Genomic DNA, 14,959 nt, shown 5'->3' with positions numbered 1-14,959 from the left:
GCTGTATAAATCAAATCCCGTAGCCCAGTGTGGATGCACAGCTTGTGATGCTTTCCTTCTGCCAGTTGGCTTTGCACACCCCCGGTGTTAATCCCCACTGCCTGCTCATGTTTGGGAAGGAGGGAGGAAAGCACTGGTGAGCAAGGAAAGGACCGGAGTGGCCAAAAGCCGGGGCAGCCTTTCCATGTACAGAGGGAGCGGCAGAGACTGGAGTAGCCAATAAAGGAGAAGAAATAGGCACAGAGGCTATTGATTTTCCAATGGTGTTGATGGGCTGGGGTCTGAGCAGGTTTGGGACCCTACAGTCACTCATGGGAATGACGTGCATGTATACATTGCAAACCGTCTCCGTTTCTGCTCAGGCATCAACGTTGTTAAAGGTGTGTTTTGTCTAAGCAGATGGCAAAGCATGATGGCTGCTGGGTTAAGATTTTGCTGCCAAACCAGCCCCTGGCTGTTTTCAAAAATAAAGACTGTTGCGCTTTTTACCAATGCAAAAATAGTCATCTCTCCAATTCCTTCCTTCAAACTATTAAGTATTACAGGAGCACATATCTAGCCAGACTATATAATTAACATTACACAATTTTTAATTAACTGCCTACAACAATCTTCCTGCTTTAACTGGTGGTGGTGGTGGAGGGTGGTGGTTTTTTTGAGGCTACTAGGAAAATCTGTATTCCCAACTAGAAATTCACATGGTTCAGAGCAGAGCCTGCACCACTAGGTGCAGAATGCAACCCATTGCTCTGGCTATTCTAGGTCTCCCATGAAAAAAAAAAAAGCTTGTGACACAGGAACGAGTCTAAACCTTATTTGCAATAGGAAGTACATAAGGCAAGACTGTACCAGAAAAGACAGTGACAGAAACATACTGATTTATTTTATTCCTTCAGCAGCTTTTATTTATTTATTTATTTATGGCCAGGAAACTCCTGTAAGGCTTGGCTGTTAACCAACCAGACCCTTTCCAGCAGAGTCTCCAGGGGTGTGCTGTGACCACAAGGCAGCACAGCTTCCTCTGTGTATTCCCCCTTCCGACAGCGTGGCAGGGCTCACCAGCACAGCAAGGTGTAACTCAATGCTGCCCTGACCCAGCAGCAGGGTGTTGGCCTCCTAAAACTCAACAACTATCTACAAAACATGATATAAGTGAAAGTCCAGTAACCATCGTTGGCACAAGTAAGTTCCACGCAAACCAACACAAATAACAGCTCTTGGAAACATGATGAGTTCTGGGGACAACCAACCATCACTCTCTTTCCTCTATGACTCTGAGTCTGCTTGCCCCTGGAAATAGGAGTAGAAGAAACATCCCAACTGCACACACACACGCAACTTCTCAGCAGACCACCAGCAACTGTTAATCCAGCTGGTGCAGCTGGAACACAGCAACCCTACACCAGCAATAAAGCATCAATGGGTCATATTTTATGGTGTCAGCCCAAACTCAGTATCACAGAGCATGCATCAGCCAAGCCAGCTGTTCTTCCTAGCTTCAGCAAGCCTTGAGCTGTGCTGCGTAGAAGTGCGGCTTTCCACACGGAACATCTCATTAAGTGCAGTGTCTGCCACAGCAACTGCAATAGCACCATGCATTTTTTGTTGTGATAAGCTGTATTTAGAGTGGGAAAGTATTGCTTTGTGAGCTGAAAAGCTGTATTTAGAGTGGGAAAGTATTGCTTTGTGAGCTGAAAAGCAAATGAAACTACGAGCAATAAAGCCCAGAGCTTCAGGCCAAAGGTTTTAATATCTGGTGTTGGTCCCAAATATCTGGTGTTTCCCAAAACAAAGGATAGCTTATGCACACTGCAGACATTCTCTGTCTGGAGCAATGCTAACACATTATGTCTTTATTTACACTGCAAATTAAGCGTCCTGCACCCCCACCCATACGATGGCCTGAATCTAGATCCACCCTGCTGTTGTTCGTGGGTGGAAATCTAGGTGTGTTGCAGAGCTGATGGATCCTGATATTCTGCAACAACATCAGGCAGAAAAGACGTGGGTCATTCCTCACAAGGCTCCAGGGTCCTCCCAGGCTGATTTTAATATCACCTGTAGCAAGGAAAGGGGGGAATGGCAGACAGATCTGTGGCAGAGCTAAAAACTCAGGATTTCTGGAGTCTCCGTCATACACTGTAATTGCAAAATCATGCTTCCTGTCTTCCATGCACACAGCAAATCTTTTTTCCCCCTTCATCCTGGAGGGGATGAGATGATTAGAAAATTCTTTAAGCTTCCCTTACTTCGGTTTCTTCCTTCACTTTGGTTTCTTCCCTCGTTTCACAACCTGACTTCAGAAAAAGATAAGGCCACTGAACAGTCTGGACTTTCACTTCCAAATACTTCTTTCAGCATGGAAAGGACCAACCACGGAATAACCAAGCATGTCACCCTATTATGCAACAAACAGGAAAACTATCTGTGCTGGTATGCTGTGGGTTTCATTCCTCTGAAGGCTGCTTTCCTCCAGGGAATTCCAGTAATTGCAGTAATTGAAGTGTGTTTTGACAAGTTATAACAGCCCAGAAAACCCACCTATGAAATTACATCCTGGTAGCATCTTCCAAAGTAAACTGAAATCTTGGTATCACAGCTCATTTGGGAAACTACTACGCCATACCTTTCATTTGTTATGAGAACACAGCTTGAGTTTTTGTTGTAGATAACAGGTGGCGTTACTAGCTACACCTAATGACGTGGCTTCATCTTCCCCCACAGCAGGTTTTTGTACCAGCAGGGGTCCCATGGATCATCTCCTGAAACTCTAATGAGAATAAAAACATATAGTCTTAATTTATTCTCATTTCGTCTACTTTCTTTCACTTTAGGTTAATCCCTCACACAGTCATCAAGCTTACTCCTAAGGTTGTCTGTCCATCCCCAGTCAACAAAGTAATCAAAGAAAATCAGAACAAGCTGCCCGCATAGATGCTGGCCTGTGGGGAAGACAGGCAGAGTACAGTGGTAGAGTGCAAGGACCAGGCAATGCTATCGAGAAAGCCTTCTTACTACTAAAACTAGCAGTGTCTGTAAGCCCCAGCCACGTGCTACCTGCCAGGCACAGCACGCAGTTCCCATCACTTGGGTTTTCTTGGTTTATTCCACTGCTCCACAAGCCTACTGGTCTCACACTGCCTTTTGCTTGCCACTGCCATAGAGAGAAAATATTTGGCTGGGTGGGAAGCTCTTACATACAAACAATTTAGGATTCAGAGGGCAGAAGCTTTAAAATGCTAGAGGTCAGAACGTTCTAGAAAGTGAGCCACTAGAAGTATGGATGTACCAACTCCATTCTGGCTCCTGGGCTCAGCTGCAGCCCAGCTGAGTTAGCACATACTGGAGGTATCTACCAGGAAGACAAAGGCGAAAGAGGCAGAGAAAAGGAAGGAAGTCCCAGACCGAAATATTTCATTTTCCCTTATTTTTCTTCCTGAACATCCCAAAACAGAAAGCAGACAGATTTTTTGCAGAAGTGACCGGGATTTATTAAAGACAGGATATTGATATGAAACATTCATGACCCTCAGCTTAGTCGTATTTCTCTTGGATGGGGTAATGAAGTAAATTTATTACATATCAGTGCCAAGAAGCTCATAATAAAAATACAGATTATAGTTTTCAGATTCATCAACTCAAACCAGATATTTTTGAAAAAACACTCCAGCAGGAAGAATGTAAGTCCCAAGATACTTGGGCTACTAAAGCAGCATATGAAATACATATTTTATCCAACAATAGGATACAATGTAAATGATTTGATTTAAAAACCCTGACACAAAGGCAAGTCTGTGAAGACCTAAGAAAGAGACCTATCATCATGTTATCCCAGGTGTGGGACGTGCAGAGGAAGAAAGATATCTATGTTTGACATAAACAAAGCAAGCAGAAATTTTATTGCATTGTGAGTTGTTGATTTTACGAGACTTGAAATAAAATAATAAAGCACAGATAAAGCAAGATAGAGAAATACTGCAACTTCTTGGGAAGCCAGACTTCGGCAAAGGTTCAGACAGACCACAGGCACAGCAAACCTTCACATCAATTCTACCCTGATCATTTGGTCCCGTTTTCCATTTCTGACCTTCATTTCTTTCTTTACTGGGACATACCCAGTGGAGAATCAGCCAAGGAGGACCCATGAATATTTCATTCTTCTTCTGCCACACTCCTGCAAAAAGGAAAGATCTGTCTTCAAAACACTCTGTCTTCAAAACATCTGCATGGTCTGCACGGTTTTGGGAAGACCTAACACATCAGCATGCTGTGAAAGAAGGAACTTGCGTGTCCCTAGGTACAACTGAAGGCATCGTCACTACCGAAAGTTTCCATAAATCAGAGTGTAATGACCAATTCTTTAACAACTCCTCTCTCCTCATTTCCAAACATACTACCAAAGGGGAAAAACTTATTTTGATTTTAGTGCCAAGGATTTCCAGGGTTTCCAATTCCTCACTTTTCCCAGCCCATAGTCAGGAAAAACAAAGAAAAAAAAAAATCCCCCCAAAATCCCCAAAGCCCCAAAGCAAAGAAAAACAAAACAAAACAAACAAGCAAGCACCATAGTGTTTCTAATTGCCTTCCAAAATACAAAAAAAAAAAAAACAGAAAAGCATTTAATATTGCTTTAGTTTGGGGAAATTACTAATCATGAGAACTCTAGTGTATGTCTGTGTTTAATAGAGAATGTAATGGAAAAAAAATAATAGAGCATTAGTGACCATCCAAGAAAGATTTCATGAAAAACAGGGTGGAAGGGAGTTTGTTTGGATAGAATGTTTCCCCAGAAGCATCTCTATTCCAAACATTACAGCACAGGTCAAATGGAGGGGAGCCAGAAAGTGAAACACTTTAAAAATAGCCCTTAGAAAGGAAAGTGAAAGTGGCCAATCACGTTCCACCTTTCATGACCATGAAATGCAAATTCTGTGATGAAAACCAAATTTGGGTTCTGGTACCATTACTGAGTGTCAGTAAACACTGCAACCTATGCATGGAAAGTTCAACAGAAACTTACAGGTCCAGCTTCTAAAATCCTTCCAGCCTTAGCAATCCAAGCTGGTACTACTGCTTGTAAGTAAGCTTACATTAAAATATTTCAGTTTGGAACTTACAGTTTAAAATACTGTGAACTGTCTCCGTCCTTTGTTGTAGCCCTTCCAAGCCACCTCCCTGCAGATACGGAAGTTCAGCAAAGCTCTCCTATGAGACCAGCTGCCACTGTGAGCAGAAAGACTGCATGGGGCAACTGCCTTGGTAATATTTTATGGCCCTAAGATTAGTCTTGCCAGCCTGTTTCACACTTTGCAATACTCACTTTACTTCTAGATGTTCCTTCCAAATGAAGGAAAGGAACCTTTTTAGCTTTTGATAAGGCTCAGACTTTGCATCCTGATGCTCATGGAGGTTAATTTCTCCTTTATAGCATTTCTCTGAGCCTCAAGGCTGAAGATGCTGAGGGAAGAGAGAAGGATGGTGATGAGCATTACAACAATGGAAAGCAGTCACATCGTTGCTAGTAGATTCTCACAGACAATCCTCACAGTCCCCCTCAATGCCTCTCAAATTGTCAAGATTGCAAAATGCCTGTAAGGCAATTTTTCTCTCTTCTCCAGCTGCTCTTTCAGAAAGAGATGTGCACCATTAAACAAGGAATCAGAGGGTTAAGCATTAAATTACCTGAAAGACAGAGTACTTGAGGCCCAAACAAGCTAAATGTCTTAGTCAAAGGAAAGGCAATTCCAAACTTCTTGCCAAGTGTCATTGAGAAAGAAGTGATCTTACTCGAGGATGAAATGACCAGCAGCTTGCAGCACTGAAGCAAAAAGTACAAGCTTTGGGAGAAAAATCTGACGCATTCTCAGAGGATGTTGACAAGAGCTTTGAAAAGCTAATCTCTCCTGAGGCTCATGAGGCTGAAGGGAAAACCTCTGAGAAGGCAGGGGAGGTGGCATCTATGTACTCTGACATGTCATCTTGTGGGAAGAGCCATAGCCTGATAAGAGTAGCAAAGGAGAAAACTGAGAAAAGACAAGTTCTGTATTTTGGAATTGACCCAGAGTGGGAGATCTGCTGCAATGCTGCAAGCTGAGTACTTCAGACCTCAGCAGCAAGCACACTCTGCATTTCTTAAGAGGAACAGGCAAACATAAACAATGCTCCAGGACAAAGATGCTGATGAAAGGTATTGTACTATGTGCTTAAAAAGAGAAAACTGCTCCAAACAGCTAAGGGCTCCACAGAGGTCTAAACAAATGAAAACTGGGAAGTGCAAACTTGCAAAATGTCAGACTGGATTTTCATGTGATCTTCACACACCTTCCTGAAGGCTGAGGCTCCCTCTAAGCTATGCATGGGGCAAGTAAGACTTATGAGAGCATGATTCACAATAGCTGGCAGACTGAACAAGAAACAAAGAAATGAGAAATGCCAGGCCATACTCCCCTCAATAACGTGAGAGTCTAACACAGGGCCACAAGGAGGTATGTCTCCATTCATGGTTCTCAGCCGAGAATCCTCTTCCGGAGCTGGATAAATCCATCATTTCAAAAGCAAGTGTCACAGTCCTCACAATGAGATCTGAGGACTACTGCTGCCACCAAGCCACTTTGTCCAGCATCCCTAGGCACCCACGATTCATTTCTTAGGAGGTTTGAATCCACATGTCTCGGTTCCCAGAAGACTGCTCTAACCTCTTTGTCCTTCTTAGTGAAATTGTCCTTCCAGCTGCCCTCAGGCAGTAAAAGCATGTAGGGCTTTCTAGCCTCCTGCTTTGGTGCTCACAACCAGCGGTTGCTCAAGGGTCTGCAAAGGACTGGTGAAACACTTTGCCTGAGCTGCAGAAGGAGATGAGTCTTGAGCAGGGTGCAGCAGAACTTCCTGTCCCAGCGCAGCCAGCGGAAGCCAGGGAGGAAATGGGAAAATTGAATTAACTGAGGAAGCAGTCCTGGCCAGGAATGTCTTTGGTTTCTAAACTGCCTGATTTAAAAAGAAAAGGAAAGAAAGAAGAAAAAAAAAAGAAAGAAAAAAAGGGGGGGGAAGAGGTGGGGGGGGCTGTGTTAGAAGAAGCTCAGTCAACCAATTAGTCAGTCATTTTCAGATCTAATATTTCCATAAGTGCTTGGCAGTGTTTTCTACGTAAGGGATGGATGTCTACTACTGAGGAAAGATTTCTTAGATGGCAGAGAATTCCCCTTGATGACAAACTCTCCTCAGACATATTCCAGTCTGGGCAATTTCCCTTTGGAAGCCCTCACAACTTGTTAATTTGTTCAAGCATTCTGAGTCTTCTTACAAGAAAAGCCAGTTGGCTATCAGTTGCATTTCCAAACCAAATACACTGCAAAAGACAGCGCTGAAGTGTAGGAAAATTGCTAAATTTAAGACACCAGGAGCATACTACGTACCTGACCTAAATACATCTTCACAGAAAACATTTACACAAGTCCTTGATGTGTCCCAAACAGGTCTACAAACAAGGTGTGTTTAAGAACAATTTTGTCTGTTACTGAAATTCAGCCTCATCTGAATTATAACTTGGCAGCTGAAAGCTGGCAGTTCTTACACAGGAAAGTATATAGCTGTAAGTAAAGAGAAATACTGCGGTATTTTATATTCTGATAACCTAAACTCCCCCTGAAGTTTTAAAATATAAATAATTTGAGATTTGGCCATGGTTTTGAATTTAGACATCTTTTCTTACAGAAAATGTTGTGGGCTTTTAGTCAGCCCCGTGAGCTCAGTAGAGATTTACAAGATAAGGAGTTCATGATCTGTCTCTGCAAGCAGGCAGCAGTATATTCCACTTATTAAAGTTATTAAAGCATATATGAATATCACAGCAGTTATGTGATCATCTGTTCTGCTGCTTGAAGGACTACATTCTTTGAGATCACCTTCTGTACTTTGTGAGTTAATCAAATTGGCCTTGCAGGTTTGCTGAAAATCTGGAAGGCTTTGCCAAGAAACTAGAAGCTGTTCTCCCCAGTCCACGTCTTCCCTCTGATTCTTCATCACAGCCAGCCAGCTGCCATACAAGTCAAGTGATGCACATATGAACACAATGCGCCTGAGTCCAAACTGGAGAGCAGGGCACATCCAAACTCTGATTATTAATCCCAGATCAGACCATACTCCCGCAAAGGGATGTACAGGCCAGCCAGCACACAAGTAGGATTATGAACCCTAATGACACAAAGGCAAATTTTAATTATGGCACATAAGCATCTCTATTGTGCAACAAAGTCTAAAAATATCTACTCATTTATTCCCAAACTTCACAAAGTGGTTACAATGCCAGTAACAGAGGATCTGTAATCACAGCGTTTGGTGGCTTTGTCTTATTTTTTCTTTATTGGTTATGCTGGCAAATCACGTATGAGAACCGATGATGAATATTCCTCACACTGGAGAATGCTCTAATGCTTTCTTATAAAGAGATCTAAATTATGCAGTTTCTCTTTCTTTTTTTTTCCCCTGTTGTTGAAGGTTTTTTAGCTTTGAAATGGGAAGTGAAGTGCTCAGCAGCAGCAAAGTGCTACTTTAATATCACCCATGCAACAATTACCTCTGCAATAACCTTCATTATATTAAATTACATGCTATCCTTCCCCAGCTCAGTGTGAAGATTAGCTGGAGAATAAAACAAGAAAAAAACCCAACCCACTGAAAAGCCATTGTGCAATACTATGCCTGCACAACAAAGGTGAATACAATTCCTGCAGGGAAACTAAGTATCACTTAAGAACTGCCTGCCCTTGTTTGAAGTCTTAAATAAAGCCTAAGGGAAGACCCTCACCTATTCCAATGTTCATTTCACTGTAATGATGCAGTGCTATTGCTGAACATGCATACATATTACTGTGTAATTCAAGAGTGTTGCAATATGCAGTAACAAGGGGTTAAATAGTGAAGACAAATTTTGCTTTCAGCATTTTCTTAATTTTTAATAATTTTCTTAGTAACCCAAATATTCTCATGAGGTCTCTTTCAGCACAGAGCAGAGGTTTGTATATTCCATTGCTTTCTCTGAATAACCAGAACTAGTTTCTTTCTTTCTATTCCATTCTAAATGTGTCTGTACATGCCAGCTTTTTTAAAAAAACATATTTACCTATTGACAATCTGAGGTTTTAAAGTGAAATTTATTCTGAAAAGTGGCTTATCAAAATGACATTAAAATCATGCACCTTTTATGTCTCAATGACTTCCAGATAAAATTAGCTCCATTTACGAAGTATAAGCTTGGGGAAATTTTTTGGTGGTGGCTTCTCCTTAATTCTTGGCCTTATTTACTGCCCAGGAGCTGAAAACTCAGCTGTACTCTTTTTTATTCAGTCATTAATACTGGTAGTAACAACTATGCAGGACAAGACATGCATTCAAGAGAACAGGGCAGTGTAAGTAAAGGCAGGATGTAGTAACTCAGAAAAGTTAATTACCTGACACTGAACAGAAAACTGTTCATAGCTATGTGAAAAAATCTGAATTCTGAAAGAAAGAAACAAAAGAGGAACTACTGAGTTTTAAGACCTTGTAGGCAAGGCACATTCCTTGTTGATGGGTAACTTTGTAGCAAGGACATGAGCGCCCACAGCACCACCAGAAGCAGAGGGAGACTGTCAACACACTCTGATGGAGCTCAGTAGAAGGATGAGGAATTCTGCTCCAGGATCTGCGGCCCCAGAGCACAGCTTGAATACTGAATGACACATCTCCTCCATGTCCTCGGACAGAGAAGGTCGGGTGGAGGCTCACACCTTGGGGCTCTCCAGCGGGGACCCTGTCTGTGGAACCGTCCTGCCCCATGCCAGGCTGTGTGCTGCTGGAGCCCTTGGCTTGGATCATCTATACGGTTATAATTTGGTGAAGCCCCGGCTAAGTTGGACCAGTAATGATGATCATGTGTATAACCAATAAGTTCACTGGAAAGAATGTGAAAGTGCTTATGCTCTTTGACATATATTTATGCTGTGAAGCAAGCACCAGCTGCTCAAATCTCAATAGAGAGAGGGTATTGCCAACTCTATCCCAGTCTGGATCTCTGAAAGTGGTCATAGCTTTCTCTCTTCAGCCTTTAGAGATCTTGTTGGAAATTGGGGGAACTGGTTGAGAAAGAAAAGGATACCACAAGCAACAAGACAATGATCGGTGTCCCTGAACTCATGCTCCTGGAATTAAAATGTTGCTATTGCTAACACCTTTGGCAGCAATGAGATCCACTACAGGAAGCCTCACTGATGTTTAACAGCTCTCTGTCAGCTTCTTGTGAATTGCCCCTTCTACTCTGCAAGTTCACAAATTTATTTTTACCTCCTGCAGGTGAAGAGCTAAAAGAGATACTCCATTCTGAAAGCATAATTTTGGAAGTTTGAGAACTTCTATGTCTCCAGAGAAAAAATGAATAAGCATTTACTTGAATTTCTTGTCAAGCATCACCAAGATAATGTCCATTGGGGTCTGCACTGTGGATTTTTGATAAGAGTGAGAATACGGTATCATATTTATGGTCCAGAGTTCCAAAGCATTCATAGGACCTGATGTCTTCTAATTACCATGTCTCAAACTATATATCAACTATATTCCCAAAAATATTCTGGAAACATCAACGATCAAATCCTCTGCTGGGGGGCTGGTGGGTTAAGAAGGACATCCTGCTGTGGGAGTTTTAACTCATCTGTCAACTGGGAGGACATGAACCAGCACGAAATCTTTTGTGTATATCTGCTGTTAAAATAAGGAATGGGTGCACTGAAGCCAGCGCTCAGCCTCTCCTTACATGGCACGTGCTCCTGCCTCCAACGATCTTGGTGGGCCTTTGTCCTCCCTGCTGTTTATTGATGTCTTTCCTGTGCTCAGGAGGCCAAAACTAGCCACAATATCTAGATGTGCCCTGTTAACTGTGGAGGGAGATAATCAGCTCCCTCGATCTACTGGCTCTGCTCCTCTTAAAAAGAGTCCAGGATGGTGTCGGCCCCCTTTGCTGTCGGGGCACAGCACCAGCTCATGTTTGGTTGCTGTCTATCACATTCCTACGTTCCCTTCCAGCACAGCTGTTCCCCACAATCAGTCCTCAGCCTGTATTGCTTCTTTCCCAGCTGCAAGACTTCACATTCATCCCTAATGAATTTCCTAAGGTTGCTGTTGACCCATGTCTCTAGTCTGTCCAGGTCCCTCTGAATGGCAACCTTGTGCTTTAGCATACTGACTGGTTCCCCCAGTTTGGCGTCATCTGTCAACCTGGTGAACGTGCACTTGGTCTCCTCCCCCAGGTCACTGATGTTAAACAGGGCATGTCCCAGTACAGACCCTGTGCTCCTCCACTTGTCACGGGCCTCCAAGTTGAGTATGACCCATTAACCACTGAAAGAGTCTATCCCACCCTCAAACTACCACAGAACAACAAGAGATTGCATCACTTGTGCAAAAATGACTGTTTTCACAACAGTAATATCCCAAACTGCTTTGTGGGCTACAGTAAGTTTCAAGACATCATTTTAAAAGTATGTTCTTAGCTTATTTGAAACTGAGTCTGTGAACACTAAAAAGCCACCATCTGTGCAGAGAACATACAATCTTCTTGAAAAGATTATTTGTCCTCATACTTCCCATTTGGTAATAATTTTTTATATTTAGTACCGATCACCATGTCAGCAACACTCACTGAAAACAAAGAAACACAAAGACAGATGCTAGCCACCCTTGAGCACAGGTGCTTACCATACATACCTTAACAGGCTGCTTATAAGTAAAAAAGGAATAAGGAAAAAATCAGCTTTTTTCTTCACTCTACAATTCGCTAAACTCGTAGACACAGGATGTTCTAGAGGCTGAAGTAAAATTGGGCTCAAAACAGATTAGACAAATTCAGAGAATAAACAGTCTCCAGTGACTACAAACCACAGTGATCCAAATGCAGCCTTTGGACATGCTGAGGACCTATACATCTCCACCAGTATCTCCTACCAGCCTCTTTCAGACAAGCAACACTGTGCTAGGTAGCCTCTTTTTCCAAGCCAATCCACAGCTTCTGTCAGACTTCCCTATCAAAGAGAAATACTTAAAATGAGCGCCTCCCATAAAAAAAAAAAAAAAAAGCAGCCAAATTTCCCATCAACTGCCCCAGAATTTCCTCTTAAGCTCTAGCAGAAAGATCCTACCATATTGTCTCAGTTGACACAGTGCTCCAGGCTAGTGCTAAATACCCCTACTAAGCTATCAGCTGATATTAGGCACTATGACACAAGAAACTAATCAATCCAGAGATGCAAGCTGGATCATCTGAATTCCCAGACTAATAATAAGAATGCTTGCAGAACTTCTAGAAATGGGTTGTCTCTATTAACAGGTTAAGTCAGCATCTTCTAACAGACAGTATCCAGTCCTCAAAAAAAAAAAAAAAAACTCCAGGCTAACCTGGAGAGAAAATGTGTCATTTGCTTCAGATAGTCTTCTTCCCAGTCTTTCTCCAGTTCTTTCTTATGCCGCCTACAAACCTTCAGCAATATTCAGAACATGGAGGTTCCGAGTTCAGTGCATACCATCTTGCTGACAAATGTCACTTCATAATTCACTGTGGACCACAGTGGTTGGCTGGTTTGTTTGCTAAGTAATTGCAGTGGTGTAAATAAAGCCTGGGATTCCTGAGAGGTCCAGCAGATTAAGATCTCCGTTGGCTGGCCTGAAAGATAAGTAATTTCTTTTTCCATAATAGAAGAAGGAATTGTTTCCTGCTAATTAGGTAAGAGGCAATGAAATGTGTGATGTGCTAATTGGGCAGCTTGGAATGCATAGAGAAGGTGGGGAAGATGATGACACTTTGCATTTGCATAATAGTCCTTGTTCAGTCCCTAAATCCATAATAAAATGCATGTAACAAAATATAATGTAACAAAAATAACAATAAAATCACACCACTTAAAGCAATGTTTCACAGTCAAAAAACTCACAAGTATGAACTTCCCAACAACGTATTACTTCCTATCATCTTCCCAGCCCTACGCAGAACGACTGTGTTCTGAACACAAGTTCCTGGGAATTATAATTGACTGATTTCTGAAATGCATTACAAATGGCATTTTTATTTTTAGGCCAGTTATTTGAATAAACAACTTTTCTCATAGTTGGAGTTTCTATAGGCAAGTCAGATCACAGCAGCTAATCTGCTTGGAAATTCATGCTGAGATTTCTAGAGAAGACCAGTGGAGTTCGGTGGGAGCTGAACCCCAATGCACTAACACACTTTTGGAAGCCTCAGACTTGGTTCACAGCAGTCTGTTATTTCTGATTCATGGGACTGTGGACACAATTCAACACAATGTCAAACACTGTCTCTACCAGTGTCTTCAGTGGATCTCAAGTGGCAACGGAACTATGACCCAGCCACAGGAGTCTCAGTGTTCTTTCTGCTGTCATAAGAAGATAATTTCACTAAATTATATGGGTTTCTTAATTACCCCACACATTATTAATTCATAGCTGACTCATCTTCAAGGCCTTACACACACCCAGGATCACAAGAAAAAAACCAACACATTGTATTTGTTGTACCTTCTGTCTGAGGATCAGAGGGTACCTGTTCCACACAGCCATGCCTTTGTGAATTAGCCAAATGTTTTCTCCTTTTTATAAATGAACATGTTGAACGGCAGTATTTTCACTCCTTGCCCATCCTTGCCTTGCATCTATTTTTCCAGAAAATTCTGACTGAGTTCAACAGAAGTTATAAGGTTCACAGAAGAATTACTGTGCAAAATATGTGCGCTATAATGTGGGAGGGCAAGCTAACAGCAGCTTGTAACTCCTCACTTTCCCCACTGACCCCAATGTGAAAATTACATTGACAAGATCCTTATCTTCTACGTTTCCTTCTTAGGTCTTAATCACAGGACCCTTTTCTATCTCTTAAGGGGAGTTATGTGGTTCCTCAGCTCCATTCCTGTATGGTTACACTACGCCAATGATGAGAACTTTCCTGGGGCAGTTGCTACGAGTTCCTCCCAGATTTTTCAGTCTTCAAATTTTGACTGTGGGTAGATCACCTTGTCTTTCTAAATGATTGTATTCACATCTGCCCTCTTCAATGTTATCTGCATACCTAATCCCAGACTTCAAGCTGAACTTCAAGGGCCAGTGCTGGAGTGATTTTCCAATGGTACAGCTAGGCTCCCACATCTTGACTGTCCTCTGACAGAGGGACCTGGGGGCAGGTTACCACCACCAGAACAGTCTCTCTGGTGAAACCTCAGGAGCAGTGTGGTCTACAGGCTGGACAATTGTGTGTCTTAGCAGAAGTAGCTATTAGCCACAATCTTCCCGTAGGCAGGCTACTTTTCACCCTGTCTCACGATGGATGAGTGCTACAGCAACAGATAGTAGCAGGCTGCGTGAGGGCATGTGTGATCTATAGTTAGACGCTGAACATCCCTGGTCTTGTCTAACCTTTTGCATTATCACAAGCCATTTCATTTCAGATTGTTGCCCCTGCACTAGGTTCAACTGTGTCTGAATATAGGACAAATTTATGTTTGGCTACAGTGCATCTTCCAGAAAATCTGTTAGTCTTTACTAAAAAGAAACATTTAATTTGTTAACCAGCAATTTCCTCCAAAGGTTAGCCACCTCTCTTATTAAAAGTATGAACCCTGCATCTGATTTGAAATTTTCTGGCCTCAGCTTCCAGCCACTGGTTCCTGTTATGCCTTCTACTCCTCTGAAAGTGACCTTTTAGTAACCCCCTAGTTTAGCATCAAGCATTTTTTAATCCATGAAAGAACTTACAAATTACAAATGACCAATGCTCTAGTTTCATTTTAACAAAAGAACTCAAACTGTTAAGTTTAACTCTCTCCTTAAGTAATTGAAGGTCATATAAAAAAAAATCTTGTTTTCCCCCATTTCTTCATTCTCTTAATTAGAGCCAAATGTTAGAAATATCCTTAGAAAGACAGAAATAGGC

General features: G+C 42.1%; 1 protein-coding gene across 3 annotated transcripts in view; it reads right to left on the bottom strand.

Moving 5' to 3' along the window:
• Window positions 1-14,959, bottom strand: part of CRADD (CASP2 and RIPK1 domain containing adaptor with death domain) — a 79,119-nt gene that overhangs the window by 16,079 nt on the left and 48,081 nt on the right. The window contains exon 3 of one of the 3 annotated variants that reach the window (XM_040594177.1): window positions 4,088-4,174. The exons of 1 other annotated variant lie outside the window; for it this stretch is intronic. In XM_040594177.1, the coding sequence (XP_040450111.1) occupies window positions 4,088-4,174 (87 nt within the window). The remainder of the gene's footprint in view (window positions 1-4,087; window positions 4,175-14,959) is intronic. One more of the 3 variants, XM_040594179.1, reaches the window with a different exon arrangement.

The sequence above is a fragment of the Falco naumanni genome, chromosome 5 (assembly GCF_017639655.2).
Source record: "Falco naumanni isolate bFalNau1 chromosome 5, bFalNau1.pat, whole genome shotgun sequence".
NCBI lineage: Eukaryota > Metazoa > Chordata > Aves > Falconiformes > Falconidae > Falco > Falco naumanni.
The sequence above is the reverse complement of the archived record's forward strand: the minus strand, read 5'-3'. Positions and strand labels throughout refer to the sequence as shown.